The 19,269-nt window shown below is 43.4% G+C and overlaps 3 protein-coding genes across 3 annotated transcripts; 2 read left to right on the forward strand and 1 right to left on the reverse strand.

Annotated features, from left to right (window-relative positions):
- The first annotated feature begins 1,386 nt into the window (after nt 1-1,386).
- Nucleotides 1,387-5,061, forward strand: LOC102700412 (protein ENHANCED DISEASE RESISTANCE 4-like). Its single transcript, XM_006649982.3, has 3 exons — nt 1,387-1,780; nt 2,591-2,819; nt 2,911-5,061. The coding sequence occupies exons 2-3, from the start codon at nt 2,699-2,701 to the stop codon at nt 4,713-4,715; spliced, it is 1,926 nt and encodes a 641-aa protein (XP_006650045.1). The 5' UTR covers nt 1,387-1,780; nt 2,591-2,698; the 3' UTR covers nt 4,716-5,061.
- A 599-nt stretch (nt 5,062-5,660) lies between these two features.
- Nucleotides 5,661-6,183, reverse strand: LOC121054001. Its single transcript, XM_040522824.1, has one exon. It carries the CDS (start codon nt 6,162-6,164, stop codon nt 5,766-5,768), a length of 399 nt encoding a protein of 132 aa, XP_040378758.1. The 5' UTR covers nt 6,165-6,183; the 3' UTR covers nt 5,661-5,765.
- A 6,393-nt stretch (nt 6,184-12,576) lies between these two features.
- LOC102700691 (phospholipid-transporting ATPase 1-like) lies at nt 12,577-19,173 on the forward strand. The gene is made up of 10 exons (XM_040522164.1): nt 12,577-12,641; nt 12,743-12,807; nt 13,111-15,026; nt 15,375-15,705; nt 15,826-16,672; nt 16,896-17,019; nt 17,475-17,694; nt 17,772-18,230; nt 18,317-18,605; nt 18,783-19,173. Exons 3-9 carry the CDS (start codon nt 13,277-13,279, stop codon nt 18,516-18,518), a joined length of 3,933 nt encoding a protein of 1,310 aa, XP_040378098.1. The 5' UTR covers nt 12,577-12,641; nt 12,743-12,807; nt 13,111-13,276; the 3' UTR covers nt 18,519-18,605; nt 18,783-19,173.
- The last annotated feature ends 96 nt before the right edge of the window (nt 19,174-19,269 follow it).

Consider the following 19,269-nt stretch of genomic DNA (forward strand, 5'->3'; position numbering starts at 1 on the left):
CAGCCATTCTTCAGCCATCGTCATTGAAGCATTTGATTGCCCTCTCAAGTACAGCGACTGTGCACGGCGCCAACTGCTTTTCCAGACTCGCATACGTTTTGACTTTCACAGGACCAACCGAACAGGTCAGAAACTCAGTACATTACAGAAACTCTAGGACCAACCTAAGGCCTTGTTTAGTGGGCTGATTGTATTCAGAGATTTTTTTAGTCTTTTCTCACATCGGATGTTTGGACGTTAATTAGGAGTATTAAGTATAGACTGATAATAAAATTAATTGCATAAATAAATGCTATTTTATTAGGCAAAATTTTTAAGTCTAATTAAGCCACGATTAGCAAATGCTTACTGTAGCATCATATTCGTTAATCATGGACTAATTCGGCTCGATATATTCGTCTTGTAAAATAGTTCAGAGTATGAAGTGGGTTTTATTAACAGACTATATTTAATATTTTTAATCAGTGTCCAAACATTCGATGTGACAGAGGTTTAAAAAAGTCCCTGGGGTCCAAACAGGGCCTTAGTTCCCAAAATTTCTTTTTAAAAACATCACATCGAATTTTTAGACACCTAAATAAAGCATTAAACATAGATAAACCAAAAACTAATTGCACAGTTATGAAAGAAATCTTGAGACGAATCTTTTGAGCCTAATTAGCCCATGATTAGCCATAAGTGCTATAGTAACCAACATGTGCTAATAACGGATTAATTAGGCTCAAAAGATTCATCTCGCGGTTTCTAGGCTAACCGTGAAATTCGTTTTTTCATTTGTGTCCGAAAACCCCTTCCGACAACCGGTCAAACATTTGACGTAACACTTCTCCCAAAAATTTTCTCAATCTAAACACCACCTTATTTTTCTAGAAGAAGGGTAAACATTTCACCGCAAAACTCTCGTCTTGTCATCTCCACGTCTACTTTTTCGTTTCTACTTATATTTATAAATTAAAACTTAAATTTTAATTTTAATTTTAGAGTTGACTTTTTTCTTTTAAAAAATCATCATAACTTATTTTTTTACAATTTTTTTGGATCACTAAGAACATACAAATAAAATTTTATTTACAAATTAATTTCTATCTACGAACGTACAGTTTGCACTTTTATTCGCTTCTCATTTTAACCTCACACGGTCTCTCTCAGCTGGGACCCAGAGAGAACAGCACGCGTGTGGATTGGGGGAAGGAGGTCGGGCCCACACGCAGCGCCAGTGTGCACTGGTCATCCCGAGCGCGCGGGGATGACGTGGCGTCAAGTCAACACGCCCGAGCCCGGTCAACCTTCAAACCATTCCCTCGCTTCCCTCTCGCTCGCTCCCACCCCCTTCCTCCCTCCCTCTCCTCTGTCTCCTGTATTATTTTACTACCCGCTCGCAGTTTGACCACGCGAGCTCTTCTCCCTCTCCCTTCTCTCGCCCGCTCGCCGTCGCGGTATACACACAGGCAAAGCAAGCGCGGCGAGAGAGAAGTCTCCCCGCCGGGAAGCCCGTTCACACCGGTGATTGGGTTGTGGCCTCGGAGCAATTAAAGCTCCCTCCTGGGTCAACCCAGCTCCTCTGCGTAGGGAAGGGAAGAGGAGACGAGAGGAGGGGAGTAGTATCGCCGCTACCACTGTTTCTCTGTTTCGCCTGCCAAACTTTCCGAGAAGAGGAGCAGCGGCTGGGGAGGAAAAGGGAGCGAAGCGAGGAGGGCGGAGGAAACACGACGGGGGAGAAAGCGTCCAGGGAGGTCTAGAAGACTAGAACTAGATAGACGACGGGTGGAAGGGGAGAAAGGTGAGTTCTTGGCTTCTTCCTCCTCTTCTTCGCTCTCATTTCTCCCTCTCTTCGGTCTCCTGGTTAGTTCTTTTTTGGTCTTGTCTTGGGAGGGACTCGTGGTCATATCTCCCCTTGCTCCTCTCCCTCTCGGCGTCTTCAGTTTTTTCTCTAGGTGTTTATGATGCTCTCGGTAAGTCTGTACTTGATGCCTTTCAGCCTTTCTAGTTCTGCGAGATAGTTCTGCTTGAAGTTTTAAGAGGTTTCAGTTTGTGTTGCTATGTTTGTGCTACCGAGACTAGTGGTAGTAACTCGAGCAACGATCATGGCCGCATTAGTTCTCGGGGTCTTAACTTTTCTATACACAAATTCAAAAGAAAAAACTTTCTATACACACAGTAGTACCGTAGTGGTTCTTTGAATTTGTTCGGGTGGGTTATTTGGTCGAAGACTGGGAGTATTGGGAAAATTGCTGATGTTCCCTGAATATCTGATGACCTCATGAGCAGACGGCAGAGATGTCTGTCCTTTATTAGCTGTTACTTATTCAGAGAGGTAGCCTTTATTTGTTGTTTCCCTAATCAATAAAGTCCGAGCAAGTTCCCCTAGGTGTGTGTTGCCAAATGCCTGATTGCATACTAATCTCAGTGCCTTCCTGTTTCTTAATCCTGTTCAGCATCTTCTCTGATTTGTATATGCTGCTGAACTTTAGTAGCAGTACCTCACTTTGTCCTTGGTCAATGTCCTCGATTACTCATGTCTTCTACGGATTTGCAAGCGCAGCCGAAACAGCTAGTTTGTTTCTGATCATTGTTCCTTCCACATCTGCAGGCACACCAGACGAAATATTAGAGGACACAATTGACAAGCAGAGTGATTCGGTTCTACAGCATCCTGATAAATTGCGCTTTGTGTGATGTTCTGGACGTTTCTTGGCTCATGGCGAGTGCAAACACCGGAGGTATACGTCTGGTGAGATGCCCAAAATGTTATAACATTCTCCCAGAGCCTCCCAATGTTACAGTCTACGAGTGTGGCGGCTGTAACACCATACTTCGAGGTAAACTTGGTGTGATTTTCTGTGCTATGTAGAATCATCTACCGTTCACCTGTTTGCTCATTAGTTTTCTGATAATCTCCTTCTTATGCAGCTAAAATACGTGTCAGCAATGCACAAAATGTAGCCACAAAACAAGTCCGGCATGACTCTGACGATTTTTCAGTCGCTACCACCGCCAGCAATGGAGGCCCCCCTCAAAACAGGGAGCTTGCTTTCAGTGGTGCCACCATGGACAGTTCCTGCGCACCTGAAGCTCCGACCACCGAGACAGAGCACGACAACAATGGCGTGAGCAGCAGGGAGAACGGCCATGCTATGTCAGTTGAGAAGAATGCTTCTGAAGTTGCAGATACTGACAGTAAGGAAAACTGCAATTTGGATGGCCAGAACACCAGTGGAAGGATCGAAGTTCCTTCTGAAGAAGTACTCCCCAACGTGAATAACATGGACATCGATTCCGACAAAGAGGAAACCGATAATTTGGAAGGAGTTGCAGAGAATCAAGAGGATCGCAGAGTAACCGGAGGCGATGATATGGAATGCAGCCTGGATGCTGCACCCGAGCACGAAGTGCCCTTACCTCACGAGAGCAAGCCAAACTCTGAGCTGAAGGAAGCAACTGAAAACGAAGATGAGGCAAGCAAGAAACGTTTTTTCGCGAGGGCGCCATCTCGGTCCTGCGATCTCCGAGAATCGCATCGCGCGTCGGCTGGCAGCTCACTTGATTTCCACTCTGCCAGGACCTCGCTCCAGTCCAAGAGCTTCAGGGCAAGTGAGCCCCTCCAATCAAAGATCATGAAGACGGTGGATGAGCTGAGAGGCGACCTCTCTGAATTTTTCAGCAAACCTGAAGAAGATGACTGCAACCCCAAGACAGCAGCATACCCTCCTCGGCCTTCAGACCAAGACGGCTACAAGCCTCGTGCACCCATCACGGCCAGTGTGCCTCTCACGGCTTACCACCCTGCGGCTAAGCATTCTGGCCATGTAGCTCGCCTGAGCAGGTCAGGCCAGGTCCCTCTTCCTCCACGTCGTGAGCTTTCCTCGCTGCGGTATCGCCGGCGGCGCAGGGCCTACGCGTGCTGCCACAGCGAGCAGATGGAGATGATGAGGCCCCGCGCCCCCTGTGCCCATGACTGCTGCCATAGCTGCCGGCCACCCTGTCGTCACCACGGGTCATGGAAGAACCAAGACGACGCCGCGGTGCAGAGGCCGCCGGTTCAGGAGATGAAGCGCCGGCTTCCCCCCAGGCACCACTGCCTACCGGTGCTGCGAGGCGCGCCGTTCGTCGTCTGCTCCAGCTGCAACCGGCTGGTCCAGCTGCCCACCGACTTCGCCGTCCCGAGCAAAGGCACACGCAGGCTGAAGTGCGGCTCCTGCTCGGAGATCCTCTCCTACTCGTACAGAGACCCGGCCAAGAAGAAGCTCCAGTCCCCGTCCGGCGACGAGGAGTACCAGTACAGCACCGACGACTACGAGATCCAGCAGGGAGCCGACCACAGGACCACTGGCTACAACGAGGCCGAGCCGTTCTCGTACTCGGAGGAGTACGGCGTGAGCTACTCCACCGAGGACGAGCAGCCCCTGCACGTGTCGAGGAACTCGTCGTTCGACACCGTCGACGAGAGGAACGCCAAGCTGCACCGGCTGATGGGGTACTCGTCGGCAAGCGAGCTGCTGCTGCGGCGGCGCTCTCCCGACCTCTACGAGAGCTTCGTAGAACGAGCTCCGGCTGCAAGAACGGATGGCGGGAAGGGGAAAGCCATCTGCGTGGCTGACGAAGATGACAACTCTAGTGCGATGAAGCGGTCGAAGGTGAGAGGTGGCGGCTTGCCACTCCATGGAATTCTCAAGAGGGGGATCCATGGACTAGAATCCCTGAAGCTCAGGTCATAGACTCATAGTGAGTAAGTACGACTCTGTTTTTGAGAATTAATTTTGGCCATTTTAGAGAAGTTGGCATACACATGGGAGGCAGTGGGATTCTGACAGTGGTTAGCACGCTAATAGGTGTGATACGTTTGTCGTTCGTTCGTTTTGTGTACAAGATTGGTCTGTTGGCAATTTTGTGTGCTTTTTGTTTGTGGTGCGTGATTTGCAATGTGTTGTTGATTGTATGGGCTACGACCTATGTGTAATTAGCTGTTGAACTGTCGAGTTTTTATCTTGGCAGAGGAGATTCTCTTCTGAAGTTTCAAGATTTTTCATTTGTGAATCTTGCCTCTGGTTGAAATGGAAAAGGATTACCACTGTAGATTATCCACGTTGCTGTACATAATGTGGACATCTTCGTGCTGCTTTTCTTCCTAACTAAAAATTCTTACTCTACTCTTTCTAGTTCATCCACTAGAGGCTCCTCATCTCGCTATGCTGTAAAACAATCCGGATGACAAAAAGAGCAAAAGACAAAACGGTGTAACATAATGAAACGAGGAGGATTGAAGGAACAGTAACACCAATATCGGTATGCATTGTGGAATCACAGGTGGAGATGTTTCTTTTCACTCGGGGAAAAGAAGAGTCTGACTTTGTTTCCGATGCATATTACTTATAGTATAATTTAATTCAGATCGCTGATTTAATTTTGTTGGAAAGTTGTGATTAAATTATACTACCAATAATTTTAGATACAGTAGAATTCTGAGAGGTAATATCTTCTTTTTTTACCGTGACAGTAAGAGGGCCTTGCTGATTTTTTTATCCGTGCATAATATGATAAAAAATAATAAATATACATATAGTATTAATGAAAGTATGAAAATACTATTTTAAATCAATAAACGAGATTAGTTCTATTAATAATATTATATTATAAGTAATATGTATTGAAGCGTTGTCCGGAAAAACAAAAGAACAGGTGCAGATGTGTTAGCAGTTTGAGTTGATGCTCATAGATCAGTACAATAATATGTTCACGTTGTGTATCTTGCGTACAACATGGCGCTATCACGAGCTGCCGCTGTCCGCGTGACGTTCCATCTCAGCCGCTGCGCCGACGGCGCCGTTGTCGTGGCGGTGCTTGAGGGCGCTGAACACCCGGGAGCTCTCCTCGAAGATGTGCGCGCGGCGGTCGTAGTCCGTGGGGCGGCGCCCCTCGTCGCCCCCGCCCATGGCCTCCGCCTCCAGCACCTCCAGCTCCTCCGCAGCCTCCTCCTCCTTCCCTAGCCCTTCACCGTCCTTCCGCGTCTCCACCGGCTCCGTCCCGCCGCCGCACAGCGCGCGGAGCGCGGGGACGGCGACACCACGCCCGCGCGCGGCGGCCCGGCTCGCCCTCGCCCGCGGGCCTCGCAACGACGCCGCGCAGCGCACGGGCGCGGGAGCAGGGCGGGAGATAGCGGAACGCATGGCACACCACGTTGTAACGTAACGTTTGCCGCGTGCGGGAGGAGTGGCACGAGTGGGCTAGCACTTGAGCAGCCAGGAGGAGGGGAGGGGGTAGCCGGTAGGTGTGTGATCGGGGGACGGCGGATGCGCGCGGGAGAGAATCCTGGGGGTCGCTGCACGTGGGGGCGCGCTCTTTATCCGTGGGCCCGAAGATTCCGGACGCGGCGCACCCGTGGGCGGGCGTGGCACTGGGCCGACGACGCGTGGAGGACAGGATGGGGGGTGCCGCGCGGACGTCACGCGGCCGCGCTGGTTTGGCTCGGCTCGGCTGCTGCTGGCTGGCTGCTGCCCGAGCCCACGGCTTCTGGGGACGGGGGCACGGGGCCGGGGAGAGCTGCTGCGTCATGGCGTGCGTGGTGTGTCGGTTTGGTCGTGCCGACGTGCCGAGGCGTGGCAGCGGCAGGCTACGACGGATCCGGGGGGCTTCTAGTTGGGCGATGGGCTTCTAGCTGGGCCTGCATCTCGGTTGTAAAGCGCAGATTAATTCGCGAAAAGAAAATTTTTAAATGTCACAGTAGACATTAGATCGGATGTCTGGTTTTCGGACACGAATGAAAAAACAAATTTTATGGCTCACCTGAGAATTGAGAGACGGATCTTTTAAACCTAATTAATCTATCACTAGCATACGTGGGTTACTATAGCACTTATGAGTTATGACTAATCATAGACTAATTAGGCTCAAAAGATTCGTCTTACAATTTTTTCCTAACTGTGCAATTAATTCATCTAGGTTTAATACTTCATTTAGATGTCAAAGATTCGATGCGATGCTTTTGAGAAAAAATTTGGTAACTAAATCGACCCTAAGCACCCTAGGCCCCGTTCGGCCACCTCGTAAGTAACTAAGTCTTACTCGTTTTCTACGTGCACGCTTCTTGAACTGCTAAATAGTGTTTTTTTATAAAAATTTTCTATAGAAAAGTTGTTTTAAAAAAACATATTAATCTATTTTATATGTTTTTAATAATTAATAATTAATTAATTATATACTAACCTATTACTACGTTTTTTGCGCCATGATATAAGTTAACTTATCTAAGTCCTCGAACGTAAGCAGCAGCGCTAGCATAAAGCCATTCACCGTGGGAGTTGATGGACACTTTTTGCCTTTGGGCAACTATTCAGCACGTACGTGCTTCTAGCTAGGTGTCTTGCAGGCCAACTAGCTTTCGGGGGACCCTGCGAAAGTAATGTGAGTGCCTCTCAGGGGTGTTAACCCCACCGCAGTGTTGTTGTCTACTACTACACTCTACATGATCTGACCCAGCGCAACCTTCTCCCTAGTCCCTACTTCGTCACAACACTAATGTGACGTGCACGAAGGACCGTTCTTCTTCATGACTAAGGGATTGTTTGGTTGGGGTAGCACCATATCATATCGGATGTTTGACACTAATTTAAAGTATTAAATCTAGACTATTAATAAAACTTATCTATAATCTTGGATTAATTCGCGAGGCGAATCTAATGAGCCTAGTTAATCCATGATTAGTTTGTGTGATGCTACAGTAAATATTTGCTAATTATAAATTAATTAGACTTAAAAATTCATCTCGTGGATTAGCTCTCATATATGAAATTAGTTTTTTATTAGTCTATGTTTAATACTTCAAATTAGTGTCCAAACATTCGATGTGACTAGAAACTAAAAATAAGTCCCTAGAAACAAGCACCCCCTAAGATATGTGATTTTGATGGTCTTTCTGCATATCGAATTACTCTAGAACATATGGTTGTGAAAACACATGAATAGAAAAAAAATCGAATAGAATATCATGTCTTTCTCGGGAAATTTAAAACACATATAATCTCAAATCTATTGTTTCGATGACACAGTAACAATGAATAAATTTTGTAGTCATAGAAATAAAGGAAAAAAATCATGTACCCCTCTAACTTTTTCATGAAAGTCCATCTACTACCCTACGAAGTTTGTAATTACCGTTAAAGTGGTTTTGATCAGTTCGCTTTGTGCATTTGAACACTAAAACGAGTGGTTTTGAATAACTAGTATATTTTCTATTATCGATTTTTACTCCTCAATTTATCTATACTGCTATAAACTTATACGGTAGTAGTGTTGAGTCTGTCACCACCATCATCACTATCAAGTATCAAGTGGATGATTATATGAGCATAATATGTGTTAATGTTCTAAATAATCTTTGTACTTGTGTATCTCTATAACTTAATTGTATAAGCAGGGTACTTTTGATTTTGTTTTTTTAGATGAAAGGTTTTTATATTTAAAACAAATTATGACACATATGCAATCCTGTTTCAACCAGATAAAAATATTGTCACGACTTAATTTTGTTTTTTTATAACTTATTGCAACGCACAAGCATTTCATTAGCTAGTGCCCTATAATGATGTTATGCTATTATTGCATGTTTGTTTGTGAAAGAGTGAAGTGGTGACTTTAACTGATATACCCAATGCATTTGTCACGTAGTCAAACTCATAAAATATATAATAGCAAACTATAGAAAAAACACCTTAAGGAATTATATGAACAATATCGTAAAAGTTCGGGGGTTGGGTGTCCGAGTTGAAATTTTAGGGTGCTAAATGCACTGTTAATAAGTTTAGGGGGGGGGGGGGTACGTACAGTGACTGTTCCTATAAAGAAAGAAAAAATATTATATGAGTTCCCATGCTTATTTTCTTCTAATAATACTCTAGCATCACACTTTCTGTATGATTTTCAAGGTATTTTATATGGATCAATCTTCTGTTCCAAATGACTATAAAATTTTTCCCATACGATTCATATTCTCTATAATTCTTTCGTATTTTTATTTGTTCCAAAGAGAGCTCTAGCAATTTTGCTTAAGACGAATGTAACTATGTAAGGAACAGTGGTGTATGACTTCATAAATTAAGTTTCAAGTGGTGCATATTATTAGTTGATGCAGATACCGAAAGCCATTTTTTTAATCCAAAACAACAACAATACAAGGACCTACGTTTAATGGCATGGGAATTAGAAAATGAGTGAAATTGCTGAATTGGGTCTTCGCTTGAGATCATGTACAAAATCAATTATCACCTTACTCTCTTCATCCTCACATAAATAAATATGATGACATAAAAGACATGGGAGAAAAGACAAAAAAAACATTGTTACGCATGAGTCAACTCTTAGTATTTATTGAATGAAATTTTATTCCGTATAGGCTAATAAAAGAAGAGGATAATAAAAATATTATATTATACCAATAAAGAAAATATATTTAATTCTCTCTTTATACATACCTTTTATAAGTTGCTAATATGGATAAGAGAAGAGTCGAAACTACCTCCTAATGACATACAAAGACCCTCTTCTTCCTTTAATAAATCATGAAAGGCTACCAACACAGTTTAACATGCATCTTGCAGTAGCTGGAACTCTCACCGTTAGAAAATAAGTTATTTCTGCCGTTCGTAATTTATTCTAAAATGAAGCTATTTCTATGCCTAGATTCTCATCCTAATAAATTACAATTCTTCATTTATTTTTTCAACTACATTCTCTTTTTAAATAATCACAAACCTTGCTCCAACCATCCCACATGTTTTTTTAATTCCCGTGCATAGCTCTAAAAATGTCTAATAATTTCTTAATTCTCGTGCATTACCAGAAATGACTGTATTTTGCGACCGATGCAACACATTCTATAGCATGCAAAGCACTTTTTAAAAGTTGCCAATAGTGCGGCGAACATAGATGTCACTTCTCCACATTTTTTTTTTAAAAAAAAGCACTTTAGAAAAAGAGATTGTCATCCCTGAATTCTGAATTAGCTCGAATCAGGATGCAGCATGTATGGCAACTGGCAAGCATGCCATGTTTAAAGATTGCACGGCAATCCAATTATATGCTTCGTCTCCCAGGGAAGGAAGAAACAGGGGTGACCCCAAAGGCCACAGAAAAATGTGCGTGCTCCTGTACTATCAGTACAGGAGGATCAGAGCAGAATCCACGTTCTCTAGAACATACTGCTCACGCAGGCAAAGCCAAAAAAAGAACGGGAAAAAAAAAAGAAAAGGCAACGAGTACACGGGAAAGTTGATGGATCCACGTCGGCCGATGTGCGCGCACGCATGGCCTTGCCGGCCCTCTCTCGCGGCGGGATCTCTTGCAAACTTGATTAGTCACACCTTGTCTCCTACACTAGAAAATTTCTCTCTTACACAGAAGCAGATTTATCATCGAAGCTAGATAAGTTTTAGCTCCTTACCCGATGTACGTCAGTATTACTAAAGAGAAGAGAAGAAAAGAGCTGAAAGCAGATACCAGCGTCTAGATTGGCCTCTGCTTTCACCAACGCAAACGCTGAAACGCACGGTGAAAATCGTAGGGGTAGGAGAAGAAGGTGCTTTTCGGCGTAGGCCGGTACAGTACTGAGTACGAGCAATTGAAGCTATGTCCGTGCAAGTTTGACCTAGTGACAAAGACAAAGCATGATTAATCAGATCTCCGGACGACAAATTGTCCTCTCTCTCTCTCTCCCGAAGCTAGAATTAATTGGCCGCCAAGTACTTCGAGTAGATAAATATACTACGATGAGGTTGCCATTGGGTACGTTAACAATTCGTCGGTTCGTATATGCTACTCAGAATTTCAGAACCACATACGTACGCGAGTCCCGCCTGAGATCCAGCTAGCTAGCTGGTTGTATTTGTATGGATGGATGGCCGGCTGTACGGCACCAGTCGCTTTTACCTGCACCGCATTAGTTCAAGGTGAGTTTGGTCGTGGATCAAGACTGCGGTGGCCCCCACAGACTTCACAACTTGGATTTTCATAAATCGGGGACGGACGACGGCTCACTGCGAGTACACCCTGGAACCGTGGATCTATTTACCATCCTGCCCCTCAATCCGCCTGAAAGGAAAACTGGAAAAGGAACGGTTTGTTTTGTTTTGTGGTGAGCGGTGGCCATAACCCTCGTCCTTTTCTTTTTCTTATACTTATAAATTAAATATTAAAATTTTATTTTTGCAATTAGAATTAATTTTTTGTCTTTTTATCATAATTTATTTTTTAATATTTGCTTTTATATCGCTAAAATGATGTGTATAAAAAATTTATTAATAAATTATTTTTTCGTTGGTAAATATATCGTTTACTATGGGGCTAATGGCTGTATCACTCAAATTAAGGTCTCAAGTATCACACAAACTGAAATCATCAATCTAAATAGTGTTCTTCGTAGTGCAAAATGACTCTATTGTAACTTTAATTTTTTGTAAGACCCTATCATGTTCTATTTAAGTCCTTATACTTTTTAATATTTTTAATGTATAAATAGTTCGAATGTTTTGTACTAAATACCCCGAACATCACAAACAAATAAAAACAACAATCCCCTAATCTCTTCGGCCTCTCCGTCATTCTCCCCCTTGTCTCTGTACCTGCAAGTTGGCGACGACCTACTCCACCTTCTCCTTCCCCACTCCTCGATCATCTCCTCTGTCGGCATGGCATCCCACCTTGAGCGAAGCTCCTAGGCAGCCTCAAGCTCTAACTGTTGACACAACATTGATGGCCAAGTTGTATGACTCAATGAGATATAGTAGGATTATACATCATGAAAAAACCTTTCTCTTGATATTATCTCCCAAAATCCTACTATGTTTTCCTATAAAACATCTAAACAACAATTTTCATCCAATTCCTGTATTCTATAATTTCTAAGGCCATCTTCGGTTTGGAGAAATTTTACAGTAATTTTGGAGGAATTGAACTGTTTCCTCTGAGTTTTCTGTAAAATTTCTTTGATCTGAAGAAGCCCTAAGGATTAATGAGACATGTTACCATGATTTCTACATTTTTCATGTCCTATATTTTTTTCATCCGTGCGTTAATGCCTCAACCGCCAAAAGCCAAGAGGTGCGAGCCCAGTCAGCAACAGTGCCAGGGGCAAAACGGGGAAACCCGAAAAATACAAGGCGTGCTGCTGCAGCAGCTGCAGCAACGTAGAAGTAAAACGGGGCGAATAATTCGCGCTCCTCCACCCGTCCACCACTACTACCGCACCGCACCGCACCGTACCACCACCCTCCCTCCTCCTCCCACCCGATCTCGCGAACGCGGAAAACAGAAGCGAAAAAACAGGAGGGGTTTTCCCACACCACACACACCCACACAGCTCGACCACCTCCTCCCCCCTTCCGCCTCCGCTCTCCGCTCTCCGCCGCCGCCGCCGCCGCCTCCTCGCCGGCGCCCCCGAAACCCTAGCAGCAGCAGCCGCGCCGCCGGGATCCCGCCCGATCCCGCCATCGCCACCGCCGCCGCCCAGGCGAACCTCAGATCCGCGGAGCGCGCCCCGCCCCGCGCGCGGATCCTGCCGCCGCCCGCGAACCGCGGCCGCGAGGGGGTTGGGGGGGGGGGCGTGCTTGGCTCAGCTCGGCATTGGCTTGGCCCGATCCGGAGGGTTCGTCGTGGTGCGTGCCCTTGTCTCTGCCCCTGGTCTGGTCCCCGGGCTGTCTCCGTTTGGCGCGATCTGAGAATTTTCGTTCTGGTGTCTTCCCTTTTTTTGGCGCAGCGCTGATTGCTTCCGAGGTACCCGCTCAGGGAGTTACAGATTGAATTTTGCGCGGGATAATAGAGGTAAGCAATCGTCCAAGAACTTTTTAGTCTGTTCCCTTGTGCTGGATTAGTTGAAGAACCGTGTTCGGGAGGGGAGAAGTCTTTTGGGCAGTATCCATAAAGCTTAGTTGATGCTAACTCAGCCATTTTATTTTTAGTTACCTGCACTGCATTAAAGACAAACTTGCTAGATGTTTTTTTGCCGTTGTATTAGCAATTGCTAGTTCAATCGTGGCCCAGAGTTTTTCAGCTATTGATGTTACAGTAGCACATGTCACATGAGCTGAGGAAATTAAAGCTGGACTATCTGTTTTCTTTCAATAGCTTGAAGAATTCTGCAGTTGTGGACGTGGTCATGGTGCGGAATCGGGCAAGAATGAGATGGGAACGGCTGGTTTGCTTTAGCCATGTATCTCACTGCTGAATTTGTGCTCTCGGTAACTAGAGTACTTCTTGAGATGATGAATGGGTTGGGTCACAGCAATTATATATGAGTAACGGTGCCTTGCTCCTGTCATCGTCTGGAACTTCTGATTCACCTTCAAAGCACCAGGCTCCTGCTCGAACGTCGGTGGGCTCATTAGGATGCCTCTGTCAGACTGATTCCTTCTCTTCGTCAGTTTACGAGGATTGTGATACAGCTTCTGTGAACCATGTGGATGAAGAGGAGGCTGTGTCAAGGGTTTGTTTAGTGTCTGATGTGAGCAGGGGGGCCGAACGTTTTGAGTCTGCCGATTCTAACTTTTTCCATCGTCTCTCGGTGGAATGCTCTCAAAAGGAGAGGCAGCGGAAGGTTTCTTGGGGTGGCGCAATGGAGATGCAGCATTCTCCATCATCCCTAGAGATTGGAGTGGTGTCTTCCTCTCAGCCTCAGGAGAAGCCAAATCGCTCCCGGAGGGTCAGGAACAAGAGCTCACAGTTTGAAGACCCATTTTCATCTGAGCATGACCCAAGGCTAATTTACATTAATGACCCCAACAGGACAAATGACCGGTATGAATTTACGGGTAATGAGATCCGGACAAGCAAGTATACTCTTATCACTTTCCTGCCTAAAAACCTCTTCATCCAGTTCCATCGGTTGGCTTATGTATATTTCCTAGTTATTGCTGCTCTTAACCAGCTCCCTCCTTTAGCTGTGTTTGGAAGGACTGCTTCGCTGTTTCCACTACTTTTTGTGTTGTTTGTGACTGCTATAAAAGATGGTTATGAAGACTGGCGGCGTCACAGGTCTGACAGGAATGAAAACAACAGAGAAACTCTTGTTCTTCAATCTGGTGATTTTCGCTCGAAGACATGGAAGAACATCTGTGCAGGGGAGGTTGTCAAAATTCATTCCAATGAAACAATGCCATGTGATATGGTCCTGCTGAGTACAAGTGATCCAAATGGTATAGCTTACATCCAAACAATGAATTTAGATGGTGAATCAAACCTGAAAACAAGGTATGCTCGCCAGGAAACCATGTCCATGATAATTGACGGCTCATATTCGGGGCTGATCAAATGTGAACAGCCTAACAGGAATATCTATGAGTTTACAGCTACCATGGAGTTGAACAATCAGAGGATTCCGCTAGGCCAATCAAACATTGTACTGCGTGGATGCCAGCTTAAAAACACAGAATGGATTGTTGGTGTAGTTGTCTATGCTGGTCAGGAGACCAAAGCTATGTTGAACAGTACAATATCTCCTTCAAAGAGCAGCAATCTGGAAAGTTACATGAACAGGGAAACCCTTTGGTTATCAGCATTCCTCTTGATCACATGTTCAGTTGTGGCTACAGGGATGGGAGTATGGCTATTCAGAAATTCTAAGAACCTTGACGCACTACCATACTACAGAAGAAAGTACTTCACCTTCGGTCGGGAAAACAGAAAGGATTTCAAGTTCTATGGCATTGCTTTGGAGATATTTTTCTCCTTCCTAAGTTCTGTGATAATCTTTCAGATAATGATACCAATATCACTATATATCACCATGGAGTTAGTCAGAGTGGGGCAGTCGTACTTTATGATTGGAGATACACGGATGTATGACAGTACTTCAGGTTCAAGATTTCAATGCCGCTCCTTGAATATCAACGAAGATCTTGGTCAAATACGTTACATATTTTCTGACAAAACGGGCACATTGACACAAAACAAGATGGAGTTTCGGCAGGCTAGCATCTACGGAAAGAATTATGGGAGCTCCTTGCATGTCACTAGTGACTCATCTTTTGAAATAAGCGCTGCAGGTAAGTTCAGTGTCTTTTTTTTAAGAAAAAAACCTTTATAGTTTTTATGTTGTTTCAGACCATCCTTTCTTTCTCACAGTTAGAACATTAAGAGTAATAAGTGTTTTTATATGGTTTATGAAAATACTAAAAATTGTTCCTCGGGTTGAATTTTTAATTAGCTTGATTAGTGGATACTCAAATTTATCATTCCTGTACCATGGAATTCAATGTTTCCAATTATGAGATCAATAGACATTTATATGCAGCTCTATCCATTTATTTATTCTCGCTCATGCTCATACGGTCATACCTCAGATAGGGTTTTGATCATTTACCTATCCATGATTAAGTCGTGACCTTTTGCAGAGTCATCGAGACAACAAGGCAGTAAGTCCAAGTCAGGAGTCAGTGTTGATTCAGCACTCATGGCACTTCTGAGCCAACCATTGGTTGGGGAGGAAAGACTTGCTGCCCATGATTTTTTCCTTACTTTAGCTGCATGCAATACAGTCATTCCAGTCAGCACAGAAAATTCTCTTGACTTGATCAATGAAATAAATGAGGTTGGCAGAATTGATTACCAGGGTGAATCACCTGATGAGCAGGCCTTAGTAACTGCAGCTTCTGCTTATGGATACACTCTTGTGGAAAGGACAACAGGTCACATTGTTGTTGATGTTCAGGGGGATAGGATAAGGTATATACTGCATAATTTTTTTTTCATGATAACAAATCTTCTACCACTGTTTTCATCCCCAGTTTACTATGAAATGCATTTTGTCTGTTATTTAAGAAGCATTTTTACTGTCATAACCAGGTTGGATGTCCTTGGTCTTCACGAATTTGACAGTGTGAGAAAAAGGATGTCTGTTGTCGTACGATTTCCAGACAACATTGTGAAGGTTCTTGTTAAGGGTGCTGATACTTCAATGCTTAGCATTTTGAGGAGAGCAGATGATGATGAACTTCACAATTCTTCGCATACTAAAATTAGAGAATCTACAGGAAACCATTTGTCAGGCTATTCATCAGAAGGTTTACGAACCTTAGTAATTGGTTCAAAGAACCTGACTGATGCAGAATTCAGTGAATGGCAGGAAAGGTATGAAGAAGCTAGCACCTCCATGACAGAAAGATCAGCAAAGCTCCGTCAGGCATCAGCTCTTGTTGAGTGCAATCTGACTCTTCTTGGTGCAACTGGAATTGAAGATAAGTTGCAGGATGGTGTTCCTGAGGCCATTGAGTCTCTCCGACAGGCTGGAATCAAGGTTTGGGTTCTCACAGGAGATAAGCAAGAAACTGCTATATCAATTGGCTTGTCATGTCGGCTATTGACTCAAAATATGCATTTGATTATTATAAATGGTTCCTCAGAGTTTGAGTGCAGACGCCTTCTAGCCGATGCTAAAGCGGAATTTGGAATAAAGTCGTCTGATTCTGTGAGGGGTTCTCGAGATGTGTGCAATGGTGATGTTTCTAAATTGACTACCTCAAATGGTCACATATCTGAAGGTGGCATACAAAACTTCGAGCTGACTGGAGTTATTGCAAGTGACAAGTTAGAATACTCTGAGAAAGTGGCAACTTTTGCTGATGCTGAACTAGCACTCATAATTGATGGAAGCTCCCTTGTGTATATTCTAGAGAAAGATCTTGAATCAGAGGTTGGAATTCCATCTGCCCTGTTTTAATTTCTTTTGTCAGTAATCTGTTATCATTGTTTTGTTACATTGGTTGATCAAATACCCACCACAATTTGGCGAACCAAATAGCCAGTTCTTTATTACACATGCATTGGGTACACACAATCATCTGTAGTTAGCTATAGGTGTGCTCACATACTTCACTATTTCAGCTAATCATTTATTTCTTGACTTTTTATGGCAGTTATTTGACTTGGCAACTTCCTGTAAAGTTGTCATTTGCTGCCGTGTTGCTCCACTGCAAAAGGCTGGAATTGTTGATTTGATTAAAAGCAGAACAAGTGATATGACCCTGGCAATTGGTGATGGTGAGATTTGTCTATCTGATTGTACTTGTGATGCTGATAGTTGACATCTTTCTATTTTTGTTGTATATCAACATACTCATTTCACATTGTTATCCTGTTTGTGATGATTCTCTGCTTGAACTAGATAAGGAATTTTGCTGGTGATAAGTTTCATGTTAGTCCTCTTGCTGAAGTTGAAGTATTTAACTGCATTACTAATTAGTGCTAAAATAGTTTAAATTGCAGCATCTTCCCAGACACTTGCAGTATTGTCGATATATGTTTGCACCAAGCTTTTATACCTAAACATTCTTATGCCAACAAAATTTTCCTACTATTTTTCCTTAATTGTTTAGTCACCATGTTCCACCAAGTACTGACACACTTTTGTATTTTTATTTTACCTTAATTGTTTAGTCACCATGTCCACCAAGTACTGACCCTTTTGTATTTTGTGACATGTTTCACTTTCGCAGGGGCAAATGATGTTTCAATGATACAGATGGCAGATGTTGGTGTTGGAATATGTGGTCAAGAAGGTCGTCAAGCGGTAATGGCATCAGATTTTGCTATGGGGCAGTTCCGCTTTCTGAAGAGATTACTTCTTGTACACGGACACTGGAATTATCAACGTATCGCGTATATGATTCTCTACAATTTTTACCGGAATGCTGTTTTTGTGCTAATGTTGTTCTGGTACACATTCTCCCTTCTTCTCATTCTTGTATTTGTAATTTCAGTTGAAGCTGACAAATATTATGTGATTTTTGTAGGTATATCTTGCATACAGCATATTCTGCAACTCTTGCATTAACAGATTGGAGTAGTGTCTTCTATTCCCTTATCTACACGTCAATTCCTACAGTGGTAGTTGGCATTCTGGACAAGGACTTGAGTCATAATACTCTACTTCATTATCCGAGACTATATGAATCAGGACTCCAGAATGAGGGCTACAACTTGACGCTCTTCTGGATCACAATGATGGATACCTTGTGGCAAAGCCTTGTCCTTTTCTATGTTCCCTTCTTCACATACAATATCAGCACAATGGACATATGGAGTATGGGAAGCTTGTGGACGATTGCTGTGGTTATACTTGTCAATATTCATCTGGCCATGGACATCCAACGTTGGGTGCTCATAACCCATCTTGCTGTATGGGGCTCTATAGCTGCAACATTTTTGTGCATGGTGTTAATAGATTCTATTCCGATCTTCCCTAACTACGGGTAAGTCCTGCCGAGTGCATCCTTCAATCCTTATTATAAATTGCCTACATGACGATATTAAAAAATCTACCATCTTATAACTGCAGGACAATATACAATATGGCTGCTTCAAGAACTTATTGGCTTAGTGTTTGCCTGATAATAGTCCTAGGCTTGCTTCCTCGGTTTCTTTGCAAAGTAATCTATCAGACCTTTTGGCCATCTGATATTCAAATAGCAAGAGAATCTGAGCTATTAAAAAAGCTACCTCAACGCTTGGGTTCAAGGCCAACAAGTGACATCATCTAACAACAATGGTTCGAGCAGTTGTTTGTGATCCCAGTTTGTGGGTTATGTTTATTCACTTGTTGAGCTGATTTTTTGCCCATTTTTTTGGTAAGTTTTATTTGTGATTTCATGTGATACTTCTTTTAACTCACCAAAGTGCACTAGTGCATTATTTCATAAGATACATCTTTCAATAGTATGCATTTTTTTTATATTGTTTTGAACTTTTGATTAACCTTGGTCATACGAGGACAGAAGTAAGAAATACGAATTCTGGTTGTGCAGGAGAGGCTGAAAATGCGACGAGGCGGCTGTGGCAAAAGGTACTGACTGTGTACGTGTAGGCACCAAACAGCGTCGTCCTTCTCGGGGCAAGTAATCAAGAAATGACAAATGTACAGATATGGGAAAGGGATACATACACTCTGTATTTTAAGGTAGATTTTGTGGTTAGGAAATAAATAGGTACATAGATACAAAATTCTTTTTGCCAATCTTTTGTATTACCTGATTATATGTTAACCATTTTCTTTTACACCCGCTCGTCAAGGTTTTAGATGGAGACTTCTGGTGTGTCCAAATGAATTTTATGGTTTACACGGACACAAGATTAATCTCCCTTTGTGACATATTTCATACCCTTGCTAAATTCGACAGCGTTGATCCATTTAAACTTTTGACTACTTGTAATTTTATTTTTTCTTTTGCTAATTTGACATGTCGGTTGGTGCATACCGCAATTTGTAATGATTAAACACTTCGAAAGCATAAT

The sequence above is a fragment of the Oryza brachyantha genome, chromosome 3 (genome assembly GCF_000231095.2).
Source record: "Oryza brachyantha chromosome 3, ObraRS2, whole genome shotgun sequence".
NCBI classification, from domain to species: domain Eukaryota; kingdom Viridiplantae; phylum Streptophyta; class Magnoliopsida; order Poales; family Poaceae; genus Oryza; species Oryza brachyantha.

Bases quoted from the DNA above. Each gene is read 5' to 3' on its own strand.
- LOC102700412 (XM_006649982.3), top strand. From the start codon at position 2,699: ATGGCGAGTGCAAACACCGGAGGTATACGTCTGGTGAGATGCCCAAAA. The intron at 2,820-2,910 runs GTAAACTTGGTG...CTTCTTATGCAG, and splicing joins CTGTAACACCATACTTCGAG to CTAAAATACGTGTCAGCAAT.
- LOC121054001 (XM_040522824.1), bottom strand. From the start codon at position 6,164: ATGCGTTCCGCTATCTCCCGCCCTGCTCCCGCGCCCGTGCGCTGCGCG.
- LOC102700691 (XM_040522164.1), top strand. From the start codon at position 13,277: ATGAGTAACGGTGCCTTGCTCCTGTCATCGTCTGGAACTTCTGATTCA. The intron at 17,695-17,771 runs GTACACATTCTC...TGATTTTTGTAG, and splicing joins TTTGTGCTAATGTTGTTCTG to GTATATCTTGCATACAGCAT. The intron at 18,231-18,316 runs GTAAGTCCTGCC...TTATAACTGCAG, and splicing joins CCGATCTTCCCTAACTACGG to GACAATATACAATATGGCTG.